Source organism: Aulonocara stuartgranti (assembly GCF_965226115.1).
Source record: "Aulonocara stuartgranti genome assembly, chromosome: 7".
In the NCBI taxonomy this organism is placed as follows: Eukaryota; Metazoa; Chordata; class Actinopteri; order Cichliformes; family Cichlidae; genus Aulonocara; species Aulonocara stuartgranti.
In genome coordinates this window covers 66,078,055-66,096,230 of record NC_138945.1, presented here as the reverse complement: position 1 = coordinate 66,096,230, position 18,176 = coordinate 66,078,055, and the positions used below count along the sequence as shown (strand labels likewise).

Below are 18,176 nucleotides of genomic sequence, written 5' to 3'. Positions count from 1 at the left end.
AAGGTTTTCCTACTTCTTCTGTGTTACTCACCACATAGGCAACATTGTTGACCCCGGGGCACTTTCTGTAAGCAGCATCAGTGTCTTCAGTGATGAGGTGGTCTTTGTCTGCTTCCATCATGCCTCCATTCATCTGGTCTTTCATCCTCTGCTTTGGTGAGCGCCTGCCTCGACCACTTAGAAACACATGAAGAAAGAGAGAAATATATTATCAGCATGCACAGAAAATCAAGTTCTCCACCAAAAAGTCAAAAATTCATAACCTCTAACCTTTTCTTGGGTTCCATGAAGACGGAGGGCATCTGAGCATCCGGGTCCAGGATCTTATCGATTTGCATCTGTTCTTTGCGATAAATACGATCCGGATCCTTTGCATCGCCAAGACCGCCTATGTCATCCATAGCTGGGAAGTCATAGTGGCCCTTCCTCTTGGCGCGAAGACGAATCTTGTTACGATGATGCTCAATTTCTGACTTGTGCCTCAACGCTACCTGGATCTGAGGATCAAATTACAATTATCAGTATTAGCTCGTTTGGCAAATTATAAGAACCACAGAAGCATCACAAATGAAATTTCAACCACGTGTGAATTACATCTTCCAAAAGACTCTGGAGGATTTCACTTTGTTCCTATGACTTCTTCTTTGAGAAAGAACATTTTCAAACTATCTGACCAAAGAGTTTGTGTCAGGGTTTTGTATTTTTTATTCTGCATTGAGATGAAATTTTTCAAAGGAACAGATGAGACTCCTGCAAGGCCTGTGGGGAATAATTAGCCTGGTAATTTTTTAACTTCAGCACTAAAAATACATCAACGTAAACACACTGGAGACAAACTGAAATACTGCAAAGAATGTGGGAGATGCTTCCCCACATCAGGTGACTTAAAACGACATGAACTCTTTCACAGTGGGGTTAAAAAGCACCTCTGTGCTCAGTGTGGGTCATCCTTCACCACTGCAGGTGACCTTAAAACACACAAACGAGTCCACACAGGAGAGAAACCATACAAGTGCAGACACTGTGACAAAAGCTTCTCATGTTCAGGTAATCGTAACGAGCATGAACGTACACACATGGAAGGAAACTACAGCTGTGAGCTTCGGTAATCTCAGTTCATACTCCGCACACAAACGATCCCACGTTACTAATAAACTGTTTCACTGTTACCAATGTGCCAAAACATTCACTTCATTATCTGCTCTTTGCAAACATCAGCGTGATCACGCAGGGCTGAAATCGTTCCCATCACAGGATCATAGTAAATCTGAAGAGAGAGAAACATCCTCTTCTGATTTCAGGGTCAAACTTAAACCCCTGGAGATCAGGCGCCACAGAGTTCAGATAGACTCTGCTGTAAAGATCTAATGAGGCAGCTATGAATGAAAATGTTCCCGTAGTTCCATTTTAATCTTTGTAAACTGTTCTTCTGTAGTGTTTGTGTTCAGTGGTTACCTTTTTTTTTTTTTTTCAGTGGTTGGATGAAAAATCTGTTTCCTGTTCTCAAGTTTTTATTGAATGTATTTTGTTAAATAAACTTAGTTAAAAATGTTAAATAAAGAAACAGTTTAATGACAAAAAACCCCCAAAACTTCAGCACAGCACAGTAAAACGATATCTTACTGTAACCCACGTTTTTCTAATGTGCTTGCGAAAGTAAAGCAAATCTTGATCCAGCAGTTTTAATAAAAAGACACTTTAACATTAAACTGCTGGATTATTTATCTCCTTAAAAAAGAAAATGAGAGCAGCAAACCTCTTTGGTCATTTGGTTTGTGTCTGACAATTTTCCATTGACGGGCGGACTGTGGAGTGGTGGGACAGGCATAGGCTGCATGGCGATAAGCTGGACTTTATTGGGGAGTCTCCTACTTGCGTCGGTGCCACGAGATATCCGATCAACATGTTCAAAGATGGAGGCTGAAGACAGCTGCTCATTTGTATCGTTCATAGGAGGAGGACCTGTGGAATAAAACAAAGGTCGTGACATGTTAGCAGCGAGTTCACACCGTATGCTAATGCTGATCTAAGCTAGGGGACAGAGATTTTACACAAACAGCTAATGCATAAGGATGACTAATGAAACATGTCCGTGTTTCTTTACCACTTCACTATATTCAAAATATTGGTTGTAATAAAAGTGTGGAGTAAATTTCTTGAGGGTTACGTGAAAATAAAACATTGATTTCTATTTCCAAAAGCTAAGCTTTGTTTCAAACAATGTCTTTTGCCTTTGTTTGTGAAGTTATTGTTTCCATGCTGTGACCGACAGCTCAGCACAGAAGTGATGGATGGTGAGAACTGTGCACAAAACTACCAAAGAACTAACAGACAACACACAGACAGCTGCTGGAGGTCAAGCCTGAGGTCTACAGAGACAGAGACAGAAAGTGGCAAGCTCTTACCAATTCTATTCTTGCCTGCAAACCACAAAAGAAAGGAAAGAGAGTCTTACTAGGGTGAAAGAGATCAAGTAAGAACAAAAATCAAAGTGGTTGCTGCATACTGACAACAATATTAAAAAACAACAACACAGAGGTGCAGCTGACACGGATGCATGAGAGAAAAGAAACATAACCAGGAAAGATCAAAAGAAAGGAAAAGGCAAGTTTCCATAGGTGATACTTTCATTTCTTCAGATCTTTTATTCAGTAGCTGGAAAAAAGCAAGGAAGATGTTGCTCTGAATAAGAAGAAAGCAAAAAAAGATGCAGCAGATTATTTAATATTGAATGTGTTTCATCTGGAATCTAATTAAACTCTTTTCATCCACCAGGTATCCACCGACCCAATTAAGCTAATACTACTGTTTGGTTGTTTTATTTACATTCTAAATGAACCAAGTCTCATACGTGCATCTGGGATTTTCTCTGGATATGACAATTTGGCAGAAATTAAATTAAAAAAGGGGGGTTGCTGCTGTCAGCCTAACCCAATCCTAACCTTAACCAGGTTAAAAGCACCAGGCAGAGCATAGTACAGTATCAGCACAGACTTATCAATAACAAAACACAGACTGTTCCTCTGTGTGTGAGTCAGGCTGCAGTCTGCGTGCCCGACTGCCTCGAGGTCCAGCACGTAATCTCTTGAGTGGCACTGCAGGCTTGAATCTATCAAAAAGCTGTCAGATAAAGTAACTTTAGCATTTTTTTTCTTTTTCCTCAATTCCTCTCCGTCTCGTCTTATTTTGACCACTGAATAGAAATTCCTACCAGCTGCTTCTTTTACTTTCACTCTGTTTTATGTCCTTGCCTGGAATCTCTTCACGTCTCCTCTGCTTTGTCTTTTCTTCCTCCCTTTACAATCTCAAACTGGCCTCCCTGTCAATCAAAACATGCTAGCTGTGGTTGCTCTCTCTTTATCTATTTATGTCAGCCAAGTCCCTTCATTTTCTTCCTCCCCCTCATATTTGCTCTCCGTGTTTGGAGGAGCGAGTTGAGTGTTGCCAGGGCCACTTACCGTTTAAAACATTGATGGGGACCTTACGGGTCTGCTTGCTGTCGCTGGGCGTGGCCTGGGCTCTCAGGTTCTCCTCGGTTGATTCCCGCTCACTGGAATGGTCACTTAACACAGAGTCGCCATCTGATGAGGAGATCCTGCCCAGGAAAGACACACAAACACAGCCTTAGATGAATAATTGAAGCCCAAGAGCACACGAACATGCTGCAATGTCATGCATAATCAAAACCTGCGCTCTTGCAGAAAGGTAAAAGCTAGGAGGAGACTTCTAAGAAATAATAACATTGGTTATAACTTGTTGAAATAAATGCCTTAAAGAATCTCCGCTGCCAGAATGATTACATTCATTAAATAATTTGTCTTGGATGGCTGTCGAGCAAGGAGGAACAACCAGCGCCAACTGCCCAATAAAACAGCCTGATGTAATGGAAGACATTTGTAACAGGAGTTAATAAATGTATCCAGCAGTAACTGCTGTACTTGTTTTGGTGTCACATATCTAATAACCAGAAGAGTGAGTGTTCTGGGAAAGGCTGGTAATGTTGCACAAACTCATTTAAGCTGTCGATATCAAAACTGAAAATTCTTTAGTTAAGCTTTGATATTATTTCAAATGTAGGAAAATAGGGCCAGGGCAAAAATATTTAAAGAACAAAGTAAAATGAATATTTATAATGCACCTCAGCTTAACCTCTGTAAGTTACACAGACCTGTCTGAGGGAGCAAAAGAAGATTCCTCCTTCTTTGGTGCATAAATTAATCAGAAGATCTGTCAAAAGCTTTTTGTCTGGTTGGCTAACTGCCCCAATTGAAGGAGGCAGAAAGTCACCTCAGTTGGGAAAACAAGCTGTAATAAAATCTATACAGAAATGTTAACGCAATTTAAAAAATGCTACCAGTGTTTCACCAAGTGTGGAAAATAAAAACACTAAGGTGACCGTATCTCTAAAATATGCTGGCTGTAATCATGAACTTCACTAGAACTGCTTATCCTCTCTTTATTTGCTTTAGGTAAAGTAAGCCTTTATGTTTTGTCACTTTCCTGTTCTGCGAGCAGCACTGACCTTCCTCTCCTTCGACCACTGCGCGAAGCCTTTGTGGAGGAAGCGGACGTTTTGGAAATGGGAGTGGGGATCTCCCCATTCTCAGATGGGCTGAGGCCATCTTTAATGGATACTTGGACGGGCCCGAGGCCAGACGGGACAGGCTCCTGGATCACCATGACATCATCCTTGCTCTGCTGGCCAAGGTGCAGCTTGGCAAAGTCAAAGCCTTTAACGGTGGGAGCCTGCAGCTAAAGAAACGGGAAGAAGAGAAGGAACGAGTGGATAAACATGAGCCGAAAGCTGCACCAGCAAGACAGCGAGGGAGCGAGCACGACTTTCACTTAAGTATTTACTTATTGACAAGCATTCACCGCCTCATTGTGACATTAACCTTTACTTTTTAAAGCCTCTGACTTGAGAGTAATACTGCAAAAAACAGGGAACTGAAGGCTCAGAAAGTGATAGTCCAATGTAGTGCAATGAAATTCCATTAAAATTCCAGATTTGTAAATGAGGGAAACATAATTGGGCTAAATGACTGATGAATGGATGCCCAGTGGGAGACTCACACAGTCAGACAAGAATGAATAAAGAGAAAGTCTCTGAGAAGAGCGAGAGACTTGGGTAAACATTGACTTGGTGTCTCTGTTCTTGGGGTGGTGGGGGATGGAGGCTGGAGCAGTGAGTGTAAAGCCCTCAGGACTTCCCGTCAGCAGAAGAGTAAACAGAAGATGTCAGATCTGAGTGTGTTTGCAAGCAGTTTGTGAAACTCTAGTCCTACGACACTGAAATGTGGCAACAAGCAAAGAGTGACGCGATGTGTTCCTCCTAATTCTCTGCATTACATGTGCGCACACTGAGTTTACTGAGGCAAAATGTGCAGCTTAGAAGAGGCTTGTTGGTATAAAATTCCTAATCCAGTTTTCTGCTTGCCTGTATGAAACTGCTACTCCTGGGGGGAGTGAATGGGTATATGATTGTGTGTACTGTTCTCTGTGGCGCACAAATGAGGCCAGTCTTTGAGGGGCACAACACCTCAAATACTAAACTATGACTCATTATAGCCAACACCAAAGCTGAACGCACACAACACTTACACATGACTTAATCATAGCCATAATAAACCATTTACAACAACACAGACACAACGTACAACTCTGTTTCCTAAAAAGGATTATTAGGTCCTTTAAAACGTAAAGATAACACGTGAAAAACTATTAATTTTCCCAAAAAATAAATACTTACCGTACATTTGGTATAAGAAATACATTTTTAAATAGTTGGGACAGGAGCTACAAAGACTACAAAAATATTTAAAAGAAAAAAGGAAACAAAAATGACCAAACAAACAAACAAAATCTAAACAAGTATTACCGTAGTCACATGAGGACTCAGGTTAGTGACTTGGGTTTAAAAAGACAAACAGATGCCTTCACCACATTGTTTTGAAATTGCAATTAATTTGGAGAGTTTCATCATCTACAGCACATAATATCATTATTTTAATGATATTAAAATAATGATGATGAAACATTATTTTAACATCATTAAAATATGAAGAACTAAATAAATCTCTGCAGCAAGTCCCAGAGCTGCATCCCTGCAAGTTGAAGGTATCATGCAAAGTAAAGACACATAAAAATGAAACAGGAGTGACTCTGAACTGTCGAGCACTTTAAATCAAACTAATAATGGAAAAACATTTTGCTTGCAAAGAGGTGAAGCAACACAGCAGTAAATATGCTCCTGTCCCAACGATGTTGTTGAAGTGGAAACGACGGTGTTTCGTTAAATACAAGCTTCATGTGATCTGTAAACATTCTGATTCTTTTTCTATGTTTTGTGAGGGGAAACAGAGTTGTATACATGATCTACCGACTATAAACACACACTTTTCTCTCTAGATACCATAATGAGGGAGATCCTACATCTATAAACACAAACAGGCACTAATCTCCCGTCTACTACATGAGATACCTCCTCCTCGGCTCGTCTCCCTTTAGACAACACTTTCTTTTTCCCGTCTTTCTTCACTTCCTCTGGTTTCTTTTTCACAGCTTTGGTCTCTTCCCTTTTTTGCTCTCTCGATGTACCTTCTTTCCTTTTCAGTTTCTTTTTATCCTCTTCCTCCTCTTCTTCTTCAGTTTCCTCCTCTTCTTCCTCCTCTTCTTCTTCAGCTTCCTCCTCTTCTTCTTCTTCAGCTTCCTCCTCTTCTTCGTCCTCATTTTTCATACCCTGATTGCTCTTGAGAGCTACTGATCTCTAAGCAGAAGCAATGATGAATAAGATAAATTGTTCTGCTGATAAGTGATGAGCTACTATTTGTTATTATATGAGCTACTGTTTGTTATTTGTATCACTTGTAACAACAAGTAAACACCCAGACTATAAAAATTGACTTCATATAACGTGCATACGGTCTTGTTCTTTGCATAATTGTGCAACACTTGAATAATAAACCATAAACAAGTTACTTCCAACAAACATACAACAGGTCTGACTACATTTTCTACAAATCACCAGACACTGCTTTGTACCTTCCCCTTTTTAAAATCCTTCTCCTCCCCTTCCTCCTCCTCTTCATCATCTTCTTCCTCTTCATACTCCTCCTCTTCATCCTCACTAAACTCAATACCTTTTTTAGTTTGAGGGAGTCGCTGTTGACGAGAGGTCCTTGATTCTCTGAGTAACATAGTAGACTGAGAGAAGAGGAGTGGTGTTAAGTCAAAAACGAATGTGTGGATCAGAGAGGATGAGCCACTGATACACGTCTGAGTCAGAGCACTGACCAAATGCTAAGGTTATGTTCAAGTGAAGGGGAATCAGACAGAGATGAAAAGATGAGGCAGTTTCTGAAACCAAAACATCCAGAGAACCACCCAAACAGGCTGCTTGTAATCAGGAATGGAAATAAACATACATAGGATGGAGTCTTACTCCTGTCTTGCTCACATGTATTCTTAGTCCAAGCTGAGGTTTGCAGGTGGACACGTTTTAGACAGAGATTCAGCAACTGTTGTTCTCTAATACTACTGTTATGAGTACAGCGCTGCAAATATGTTAAACACCTGTGTGGTCTTATATTTCTGCACCACATATGAACTTCACCAAACTAATACAAACAAAACAAGACAGCCAAATACTGGCTGTTAAGTTAATTTCTTACTTAGGAATAAAATATACAGCCTGACATTAGAAGACTGAATAAAAATATTCGATAAAAAGGGACAAACACATGCAAACGTGGAGGTTTCCAGACTAACGAGTACACAGATGACAGAATCGGTCAGAGCAGGTATTACACAGACGCCATCTAACAGGCAAGTTGTCTAATATTGAGCCAATGTGTGAAGAGTGCAGGAAGAAAATCCCTGTGATCACGCTCGCATCATGTATAGCACCCCGCCTCCTGCACTCTGCTCATGTGTCAAACCTTGCCTAAACCAAACAGAGCATTTGCAATAGTGAGAGGTTGTGTGATACTGGTGTTTCTGTTGTGTGCAGTTTGTGATTGTCCACCAGACAAGGGCAGTCAGATTTATTCACTGTCCACAGCTTATATCTGAAAGCTGTTTCAGGGAGGGTAATACTATGACAGAAATCTTACTTAGGGCAGCCAAATAGCATTACTTCTAAAATTAAGTGAAGCTACAAAAGCCAGAGAGGCTTTTCAATAACCACAGATTGAACACAAAATGAGCCGAAGGGAAACTGTCGAGCAGGATTGTTGGTTGTTTCAAGCAAAAAAAGAGCTGCTGAGGCTGTTTGCTGTATGAGCAGCATCATAATTTTTAACCCAGCACATGTCCTTCAATATGTCTCTGCTGGAATCATTAAAGTTTTACTAATGTCATCCAGAAGACGGCATCATGATGTCCAAATCGGTGAGGTCTAGCAGCACAGTCATGGCAGTGACAGATAGCCTTTATTAATCATGCTGATTTATAATCCCAGGATTAATCCAGTAAATCTAATTAACAAACTATTTCTAACAAAAACACCTTCATTACATAATTACAAATATAAAATTTACGGCACAAAAGTCATTTTGAAACACTGATGCAGGAAAGCATCTGTAAAGTAAAGATGGAACTTTACCTTTTGTCTCTGTTGGATGGAGGTCATGGCGTCTGGCTGGAATTCCAGCTTGTCTGTCCGACACAACTTCCAGTAAAGGATGGAAATGATGACGACGACCACGAGGAGGGGGATCACAACCCCGATGATGATCCACATGTTTGTGTTCTCATTGTCAGAGGGTGAAGATGTCACTTTTTCGACAGCTGTGATTAGAAAAAACAAAGAAACCATAAACTGCTAAGTTCATATATTGACTACAAAGGAGGAGAAGGTGTTTTTAGAATCCAGGTTCTTTTCTGTTACCAGTATTTCCCATCGGTTGGCTGCTCTTCACATGTTCTGTATTTATTAACAGTGACACTCCTATATGCTAATGAACTCATCTTTATTGAGTTTCAGCCTTGATCGAACTGAATCTATAAAGGTGAGCGATTTACGGGACATCTGTAAACCGTAGCTACAGAAAATAACCTGGATTCGTTTCTCCCTGGACAGACACGGCGCTGCTTTGGTTTTAATTAACAGTCACTTCATCCTCTGGGAAAGCACCATAAAAGAACGCAATCAGAACGGAGACAGAACTCCCTTGAGGGGCTCTCATTAGCCTTCATCCGTTGTTTAGATTCCTAATAAGGAAGACAGGGTTTGGGTGCAGCGTGTACAAAGGGAGATAATTAGCTCAAATGTTACTATAAACATGTAAAGATACACATGGAGCTGGCAGTCAGTATCCTTTCCTCTTATTAGGATCTTGAGAACAATTAGCCATTACAATAACAGTAATGATGGTGAAGCTAAAATAATTAGTCTTTTTTTGTTTACATACACTAAAACTTCCTGCCAGCATCAAAGAAGAAAGAAAAAACACACTAATAAATTAAATAAATTCACACGGGAGTGTTTGATTGACTTGAACTATCATAGATAATCTTTTTTATCTATTTATTGAGACATACTTACGTTGTGCCAATATGCCCTGTACACGATATCCCAGGACAATAGCAGCTCTTTGGACATCCAGGCTGTTAAGCAGGCTAGCAGTCTGATCTGCAGGCATCCTCTGACCACTAGGCCCCTCCACAAAATACACTATTTCGAGGGGGAGGTCAGTACCCGCCAACCGGCTTGTGCTTACAACCTGGGAATTAAAACAAGGAGGACTGGTAAAGTGTTTCAGAATGCAGTTTTGAACAGATATGGGTAATTTTCTTTAAAGCAACAGCTGTGATAGATAAAAGGCAGGGGAAGAGCAGATCTTCTTAAACCCCGCCCCCAAAACATTCAATGTTTTATGCATCATAAATTTATCCTCCAGGGTCAGACTGTCGAAGGAGCTCTACTGTAACTTCCTGAGGCATCTGAGGGAAAACACTAGCTGCAAATGACCCATACTGTCAAGTGTGCAATTGCGCACCAGTGCATTGAAGTTGAAGGGATGCTGTGTTGACACAGTGGAGGAGAGCGAGCTCTCTGGAGCAAGTCGAAGGGGACAGAAAATTGCTTCCAGGGAGCAATATAAACATAAGAAGATATAAACATAGCAGGATATATGGAAGTGCTTCAGAGGTGCATATGGAGATGACCTTAAAAAGGAAAACAGGTGTGTTTTTGCGTCTTATTAGAGTCACAGATCTTCCTGATCACACCCCAGATTTGACGGCTGTCATACAATAACAGAGTCACTGCCAGACCTAGTAACTCCTATATGATGGAAGCCCTTTTACCGAACTGCCTGTAATCTTATTTTTCCTCCAAAGGTAAGCATTTCCAGATGGTGCGGGGGGAAATAAAGGCTGGAGCATAACGGACTCTGTTTATTTGCTAAGGGACAAAGGCTGTCAATTCTCAGTTTTGTGGTCGTTAGTAGTGTTAAAGGGCATTTCTTTTCTTGGTTCACTCCTTAAGAACACAAACAGGGGACCATGTACGTTACCCTGAACTTCATTTCCACGTGCATGCTTTAATGTTCCCATTTGTGTCCTTATACGACAAAGTTTCCCATCTGAAACATTTGTGGATAAGAGACTGTGCTCGAGAAAAAGAATGACAAAATGCTTCTAAAAATGGATTCATGAAGGACGACCACACTCTAAATTAAAAATGGAATTTCTGATGAAGGTGCTAATGGGCAAAGTCTCACAATCTTAACAGTAAAGATGACTTTTTAATGGAGACAGTGGCACCTCATTTTCTGCCGAGCCTTACAACATTAATCATTGTTGTTTTTTTTATTTTAACGACAGATTTGAGATTTGAGACTTGAACCATTTGACCTTCTCGAGTCCACCTTGCTGTATTTAATGCTTATACAAGCACCTGAAAGTTACAGAGTTCTACAAACTAAACAAAATGTAGTTTTTAAAATAGGGACTGACTCCTGTGTCCACAATATACACACTGTTGCATTTTCATATCCTTGTGGGGACATCTAATTGACATAATGCTTTCCCTGGACTCCTACCCTAACCCTGACACTAAAACCACAAAAATGTCTTCAAACTTGTGCGGATGGGGATTTTGTCCCCATAACGGCCGTTGGTCCCCACAACTACAGTAAATTTACAATTTTTGTTCCCTCAAGATATGTAAAGATGGTCCAAATACACACACACAGACACATAACCATCATTTTAGGTCACAATTTGCATACCTCTTGGAGAGCCATTGCTTAAATATTTTTCAATTCTGTCCGATTTGTCTTTTTGACCGATTTAATTTGACTGATTTGTTTGTGTGTGTGCAGCCTCCCCGATGGTGCCCTGAGGCACAAGCACAGTCTGCTGTCTGTATTACTGAAAAGAGTAAAGTGCAGGTCATGCCTGGGCTGCCACAGAAAAACGGCCGGGCAGACTCCCTCATTCAGGGTTTAATCCAGTCCGTGTCTGCTTATTAGAGTGGAAAGAGGGCAGTGTGAATGCGTGTTACTGCACAGCCCAAATTCAACCTCCCTTTCATCTGTCTGGGCAGACTCATAAGATATTCTCAGTGGTGACAACACTACACTCGTTCTGTCATGACAGTCAGGGGCATCTGTCTGAGATACACCATAATTATTTATGTGCAAGAAAGCAAAGCAGAAGTTCAGACGCTTTCATCCAATAAGGCACTCGGAGATGAGTGTTTTTGAAATATTAAAACAGGCTTCTTATATAACAGCATTCTATCAAGTGAATAACACATTATCATATTTATGGATTTGAAAAAATATCATTTGGAAGAGCAGAAAGGATGCCAGAGCTAAAATTAGAGATCTAATCTTAGCAGAAATGCAGACAGCAAAGGTTCACCACTGATGTGCTTCTCTTTTCTATATTATTCTGTAGAATTCACCGAGGCAAAAACAAAGGTCCTAAATGGATGGACATGATGATATTTAGCACTGACAGTCATCTTGTCTTAGCTTGACCAGTTACTTTTGTTTGAATTTTCTGCTTCTCTTCTGATTTCCGAATCTTTACCTACCACTGACTCTGTGACAAACATTCACTTTTTGACTCTTTAGCCCCCCAACAGCAGGATACAGACAGAGAAAAAGACACAATTATTAACTGACATGCTCTTAGGAGCCATCGAGTATAAGGAGGACTGGGATAATGAGGAAGAGGACAAAAAAATAGGCAACATGAGGTTGTGGTCTTTGAATGGCTTGCCCCTGAGATGAATGGGATGGTGTTGCCATGGAGATCGAGCCGTATCCTGTCCCCTTAGAGAGGAGATGAGCAGGTGCAGAGAGGACCCACAAAAGCTAGAGCTTGATTAGTAAAGCACTAAGGCTTTCACTGGTTACAAACAGTGTCACACTCACATAATGACCCCTCTGTACTCAGAAAAGGTGGCAAGAGAGAGCTTGTATCAGGATATAATGATACAAATGGTACAAGGAAGGATGGTTCTGCAGAGTTTTTAGAAGTTTTGTTATATAGGGAACAAGAAATGTAAAAAGCAAAAAAGTATTTGTGACCCTGAAAGAGCTTAAAGCTTGGTTGCATAGAGAATGAAAGTGAGAGACACGGAACACAAAGAAATAAGAAATTTCTTTGCATTTTTTATGTGATTACATATATGAAATATTTATTCTCTGGTAAAAAATTGAAATAAAGATATGGCTTACATTCGTGGCATGTGGAACGGGGCCCAGTGAGCCTGGGGCTACGGAGCTGTAAATATAAGCTGAGTAAAATGATTATTGAATCTATAAGCATATTACCTGAACACTACTGTTGCCTATGGTGGTGGCCCTTTTAACCCGTCTGACTGATCCTATTGCTTCACCGAGTAACAGGGCCAACCGGCGCTCCATGTTAGCTTGAAAGGTCCTCTCACCCACTTTCTGGTCCAGCACACCCAGGAGTACTACATATACACACACAGCAGAAGTAATATGCTCTGTAGTAACTGCTTTACATGAACTGTAAGACTGACAAAAATCATTCAAAATCATTATACCTGTTCTAACCCAGGAAGAGCGAAGCAGTTGGCTGGTGTTCAGCTCTGGATAATTGAAAGCTAGTGGAAAAAATTATAAAATTAATCAATAAGTGCTGTGACCTTTACTCGTATTCATTGTTGGCGATCACAATCAGAATTTCCAGCTAACCCAGATACAGAACTGATAATATGAAAATGGAAATAGTTCAAATACAGTCAGTACGGTACTCACGCTCAGCGATCTGCAGCACAGGAAAGCCCATGTAATAGCTGAATTCCACCATAGTGAGTTTCATTAGAGCACTGCTGATCTCTGACCCCATCAGATAACTCCTTGAACTGCGAACAGTGAAAGTAATGTCCACCGGTTTCCTCGCTAGTCCTTGTTCCTCGTATATGGGAGCAGCCATGGTGATGTTTACAATCTGAAACACAGTGGTAGTGTTACAGGAAACAGAAAAAACACATATTAAAACGAACAAAACATTTTCTATCTTACTGTTAAAGTAGTACCTGTGTCTTAAAGACCTACAATTAAATTCCCTCTGAAAAGAGAACTACATAACTATGTGATCAAATAACCTCTTTAGTAACAAAAAATAATCTTCTTTAATACTCAACAACTAGAGCATGAAGCACTTTAAAAAGAATTAGCCATGTGAAAAACACTTGGGTCATGCTCATGAGTTATGGTAAGATGAACAACGAGTAGACCAAGGAGTGAGTATAGCGTCCACAAGAACACTTGGGTCTAAATCCTTGCCTCTAATTATAAGCTCTGTGCTGCATTTATTTGGCAATAACTATCATAACCCAAAATGACCATAAGCATCCATACTTTGGAGAGACAGAGCACTTAGTTGCTCCTTTCCAAAAGAAGCAAAATGCAGAGCGATGGCTTTTGCTCCTGCAACATTGCATTACATGGACGTTACATTGTGTCTGCTATTACAGTGCTTCTCAGTAACATGTGCAGCATTCTCTGTAGAGATGCTGTCTGTGGTTTGATGAGGTTGATCCAACCTTGAAAAGACAGGCGATGGATTTCAGAACACAAGGAAGACTCCAGTGTTTTCTTTTCTTATAATTGACTTTTTAATCTTACAGAATAGCAGAGCTTTGTTCTTTGAGTATTACTTCCTCTTGAGCTCTCTGTTTTGATTTTTCTATAATGCTCATAAAACACTGCCAATTACAAATATTTTACTTTCAGCCTTTTTAGATAATAACAAGATAAATCTGTAAATACACGCAGTGCATAAAGAATCCCACAGATCAGTGAGTGAAATGACTTGATTTGTATTGGTCAGCTTAGTGAACAAACAACATTTTCAGCTTTTTTTCTTTGAGTAAAAACTCGATATTTTTAAAGCCTTTTTGTTGTATTTGGTCAAGTTGATAAGAAATTAAATATTTCATTTTTTCAGATTCTTTCAGATCCTAAGCCACAATGAAAGCATCCTAATGAAAACATCCCAGCTGGAATGCACCTCCCTGACTGCCCATGGCTTCCCTCACTTTGTGCCACTCACATGCACTGTGAAATTAGTCGACTCCTTTGATCGCCTGCGGACTTCAGCGAAGGCCCTGGTCAAACCTCTCTCGATGCTCTCACTGAAGTTGCAGAACCGCACGTCTACGTGGCCAGGAACAAACTGCAACACTGCACAGACGAATTGAATACTTTCTGACTGAGCTTAAAAAATAAAGGTCAAATTCTGCTAAATGCTTCAAGTGCCCTCGGAAAAAGACTCAACAAAAGGTCATTTACCTGAGTGGACTTGATAATTTCTATCTGGCGTCGACCAGTTTGGAGAAACAGACAAGAAGCGGCGCCCCGACCTCCTCAGTGCATTGACGACAGACATGCCTGTGTACACGACAGGACCCGACACCGCTCGAAACACAAATTTTGGTGGTGGATCAACAACCTACATTAAGAAAGCAGAAATTAATTGTATTAAAGAGACACACTGTACATTAAGTAACTTGTGCTAAATAGGCTGTGTATCGTCTGGAACTCAATGTGACAGAAGTGGTCTGGCTGAGTTTGTATGTGGCGCTGTGACAATCACAAAAACACCCCAACACAAACATAGACTATACTTTTAACACATAAACGTACCACCAATTTACACCCACACTCTGTGTGAGCCACTACAACTCCGTTCACTCAATTGCTCAAAAATCTAACAACATCTAGCTCAGTAGGTAGCGTGGTCGCCCCATGATTGGAAGGTCGGGGGTTTGAATCCACTGAATGGCTACCCCGAGGAACCCCCTGAGCAATGTACCATCCCTACACACTGCTGGGCACCTGAATAGTGGCTGCCCACTGCTTCACTGAGTGAATGGGTTAAATGCATCAATAAAGTATACATTATAATTATTGTTATTATGATCCGTCCATTCGCTTCCACTTATCCTTTTCAGGGTCGCGGGGGGCGCTGGAGCCTATCCCAGCTGTCACAGAGCACGAGGCGGGGTACACCTTGGACAGGTCTGTCGCAGGGCTAACACACAGAGACAGACAAGGATTCGCACTCACATTCATGCCTGCATTCACACCTGGGCAATTTAGATAGTGGGGATAGGTTAATTAACCTAAGTGCATGTCTTTGGACTGTGGGAAGAAGCCGGAGTACCCAGGAAGAACCCACGCTAACACGGGGAGAACATGCAAACTCCACACAGAAAGACCCCGGGCTTATGGTGGAATTGAACTCAGGACCTTCTTGCTGTGCAGCAACAGCGCTAACCCATTTTCCCCCCATATTTTTCTTAATTGCAAAAAAATGGTTGACACCTTGCATTATTTAAAATATATGGAAATATGTTTAATAAACTTACTTGCAGTTCCACTGATTTGTTAAATTCCCCTTTCAAAATGTCTCTGACCTGAGATTTAGCATATCCTACAGTGGCCCCGGCTGGAAAACCTTGTGAAAAAAGCACAAGCTAATGGTCAATGTCTCTCTCATACTCTGCTGTCTATGAATAACTCTTTCAAGCACAGTTAAGTAAGACAAAACACATTAAATGCCTAACTTACCGATCCTGATCAAATAAGCGGGTTTGTTAACGTTGCAGAGGTACGATCTTGATGTTGGTGCTATAGCTGTGATTTTACCAACAGTGGTAGAGATGATGTTGACAATAGTTGAGGCTTCAGAGGTGGCAGTAATTCTGCTTGTGGCTTGATGGGGAGTAGTTGTGGCAGGTGTACTTGTGGGTGTAGTAGAGACTTTATTAACTACACTACTGGTTGGGATATAGGTCAGTGTGGCTGGGGTGTCAACTCCATCTTCAGTCACCCCCTGATCACCCATCACAAATGGAGGGGGCAGAGTCACATTCTGAGGCGTGGATTCAGTTGAAACTATAGTTGCATTGAGAGTTGGATCATTTGTAAAAGCAGACTCTTCAGGAGCTAATTCTGTTGTACCGGCTGTGCTATTGGCAGCAGGCTCAGTGGGAACAGGGGAGAAGTCTATAGTTGCAGTTAAGACAGCAGTTGCATCCATAGTACTTTTTGGGGGAGACTCTGTAACATACCAATGAACATACGTAAGAGAGGAGGCAAAATTTAAATCGTCTGCCAGCAAAGGCGTTGTACTTGGCTGCACAGCTTCTGTAATTGAAGTGCTATCCAGGCCAACGTTGTTTGTATGTGCAGACCAATCTGTGGTGGACACCTGACCATCCGAAGAAGAAAAGGAGTGGAGGGAATGCGTTGGGACTATGGAAGGATCAAGAAAAGGCTGAGAGGCATTGGCCACCTGAGGACTCTCCTCTGTGGTTACTACAAAGCTCGTTTCATCATGAGGCTCAAGCCCCGAGAGATCACTGGAGGACTCCTCTTCAATCACTTTTGTATCATTGCTGAAGCTGTTGTTAGGTGTGCTGTCTGTAGTACTGATGGACACCACAGTAATGTTCCCCCTGTGTTCAGCTCCGCTTTCTGAACCGTTATTCTCCTTGGTCAGCTGATCGTTATAATATTCCAAGCTGTTCATGTCTGGCAAAAGGACATCTGTCGGTTGAATTGTGTACGTATCTGACCAATCTACGTCTGAAATGTCAGGCACGTCACTGTTAGGTGTTGGAGTAGGTTCCAGGGAAAACTGAACTGTTGCTGAAAATGAGGAAGGATAAATAGATCTAGGAGAAACTACGGTGCTGTACGCTGTCACGAGGCTGGGGGAAGGGGAAACGTACAGAGGATTCAGGGATGAGGGAGATATGCCCACTCTGGAAGGGAAGGACGTGTCATAAGTTTCTGTATAGTCTTCTAGATCATATGAGTCGGAGGGCACCTTGGTGACCAGAGAATAGTCTTCTCTATCTGCATTGAAAAAAGACATCGTCTCCAAGTAGTCCCCAGACCCCCAGTCTACTTCCATGGTGTTGGTGGGGTAGAAGTCCTCTGGAGAGAGCTCTGTGGGTTCAGATGAAGGTGATGCAGGGTGGGGGGTGATGAAAGGCACCTTGTAGCCAGGAGACTGAATCTCATCTGGGTTGGGTAGCATGTTTATATCATATGCATGTTTGTTTTCCAGTGGGGGGTTACTGGAGCTCAGCTGGTCTGCATGCATTGGTTTCATATGTGAGTCCTCTGCTAAAAGGTCTGTGAAAGTCTGAATAGGTGGCCCGAGAGGCCCTTCAGGTTGGAAGGTCATCCTTTTCTCAGAATTAAGACCTAGCTGGGGTGTTGGAGAAGGCTTTACTGATGTTATGGATATATTTTCCCAAGGCTGTAGCTGGGACTTTGTTTGAGCTTCTGAGAGAGATGACCTCGCCAGCTTCCAGCCTAAGGAGAGTTCAGCTGGTCGTTGAAACTGTGGTACAGATGGTCTTAAGGTTGGAGTCGTCAGAGTGTGTGGCTCTTCTGCAGAGGCATCTCTTAACATGATGACTTTGGAGTTTTCATATGCAATATGCCCCCTATGAATGTTATCAGCAGTCCGAACTTCATGGCTTGGTTCAGGATTGGATGGGAGGGCACCAGGTGAGTCTAGACTCTCAAAGGCAGTATAATGCGAGTCAGGTAAGGCTAATGGTGATGATGTAGGACTTTGGATATCTCCAAGAAATCCCATGGGATCATGTGTAGAGTCCAAAGGAGATTCATCTGCAGAGGAACAAAGACAATGCTTCGTATCAG

The 18,176-nt window shown here is 41.5% G+C and overlaps 1 protein-coding gene across 1 annotated transcript in view; it reads right to left on the bottom strand.

The window, feature by feature from the left end:
- Positions 1–18,176, bottom strand: part of LOC309711974 (UPF0606 protein KIAA1549) — a 37,079-nt gene that overhangs the window by 5,959 nt on the left and 12,944 nt on the right. Inside the window, exons 3-19 of the mRNA XM_082542562.1 lie at positions 16,065–18,143; positions 15,863–15,951; positions 14,784–14,943; positions 14,545–14,675; positions 13,245–13,437; positions 13,031–13,090; positions 12,792–12,937; positions 9,545–9,722; positions 8,603–8,787; positions 7,042–7,203; positions 6,482–6,766; positions 4,523–4,752; positions 3,459–3,595; positions 2,406–2,420; positions 1,757–1,962; positions 271–497; positions 32–176 (exon numbers count right to left, since the gene is read on the bottom strand). Of these exons, the coding sequence (XP_082398688.1) occupies positions 32–176; positions 271–497; positions 1,757–1,962; positions 2,406–2,420; positions 3,459–3,595; positions 4,523–4,752; positions 6,482–6,766; positions 7,042–7,203; positions 8,603–8,787; positions 9,545–9,722; positions 12,792–12,937; positions 13,031–13,090; positions 13,245–13,437; positions 14,545–14,675; positions 14,784–14,943; positions 15,863–15,951; positions 16,065–18,143 (4,628 nt within the window). The remainder of the gene's footprint in view (positions 1–31; positions 177–270; positions 498–1,756; positions 1,963–2,405; positions 2,421–3,458; positions 3,596–4,522; positions 4,753–6,481; positions 6,767–7,041; positions 7,204–8,602; positions 8,788–9,544; positions 9,723–12,791; positions 12,938–13,030; positions 13,091–13,244; positions 13,438–14,544; positions 14,676–14,783; positions 14,944–15,862; positions 15,952–16,064; positions 18,144–18,176) is intronic.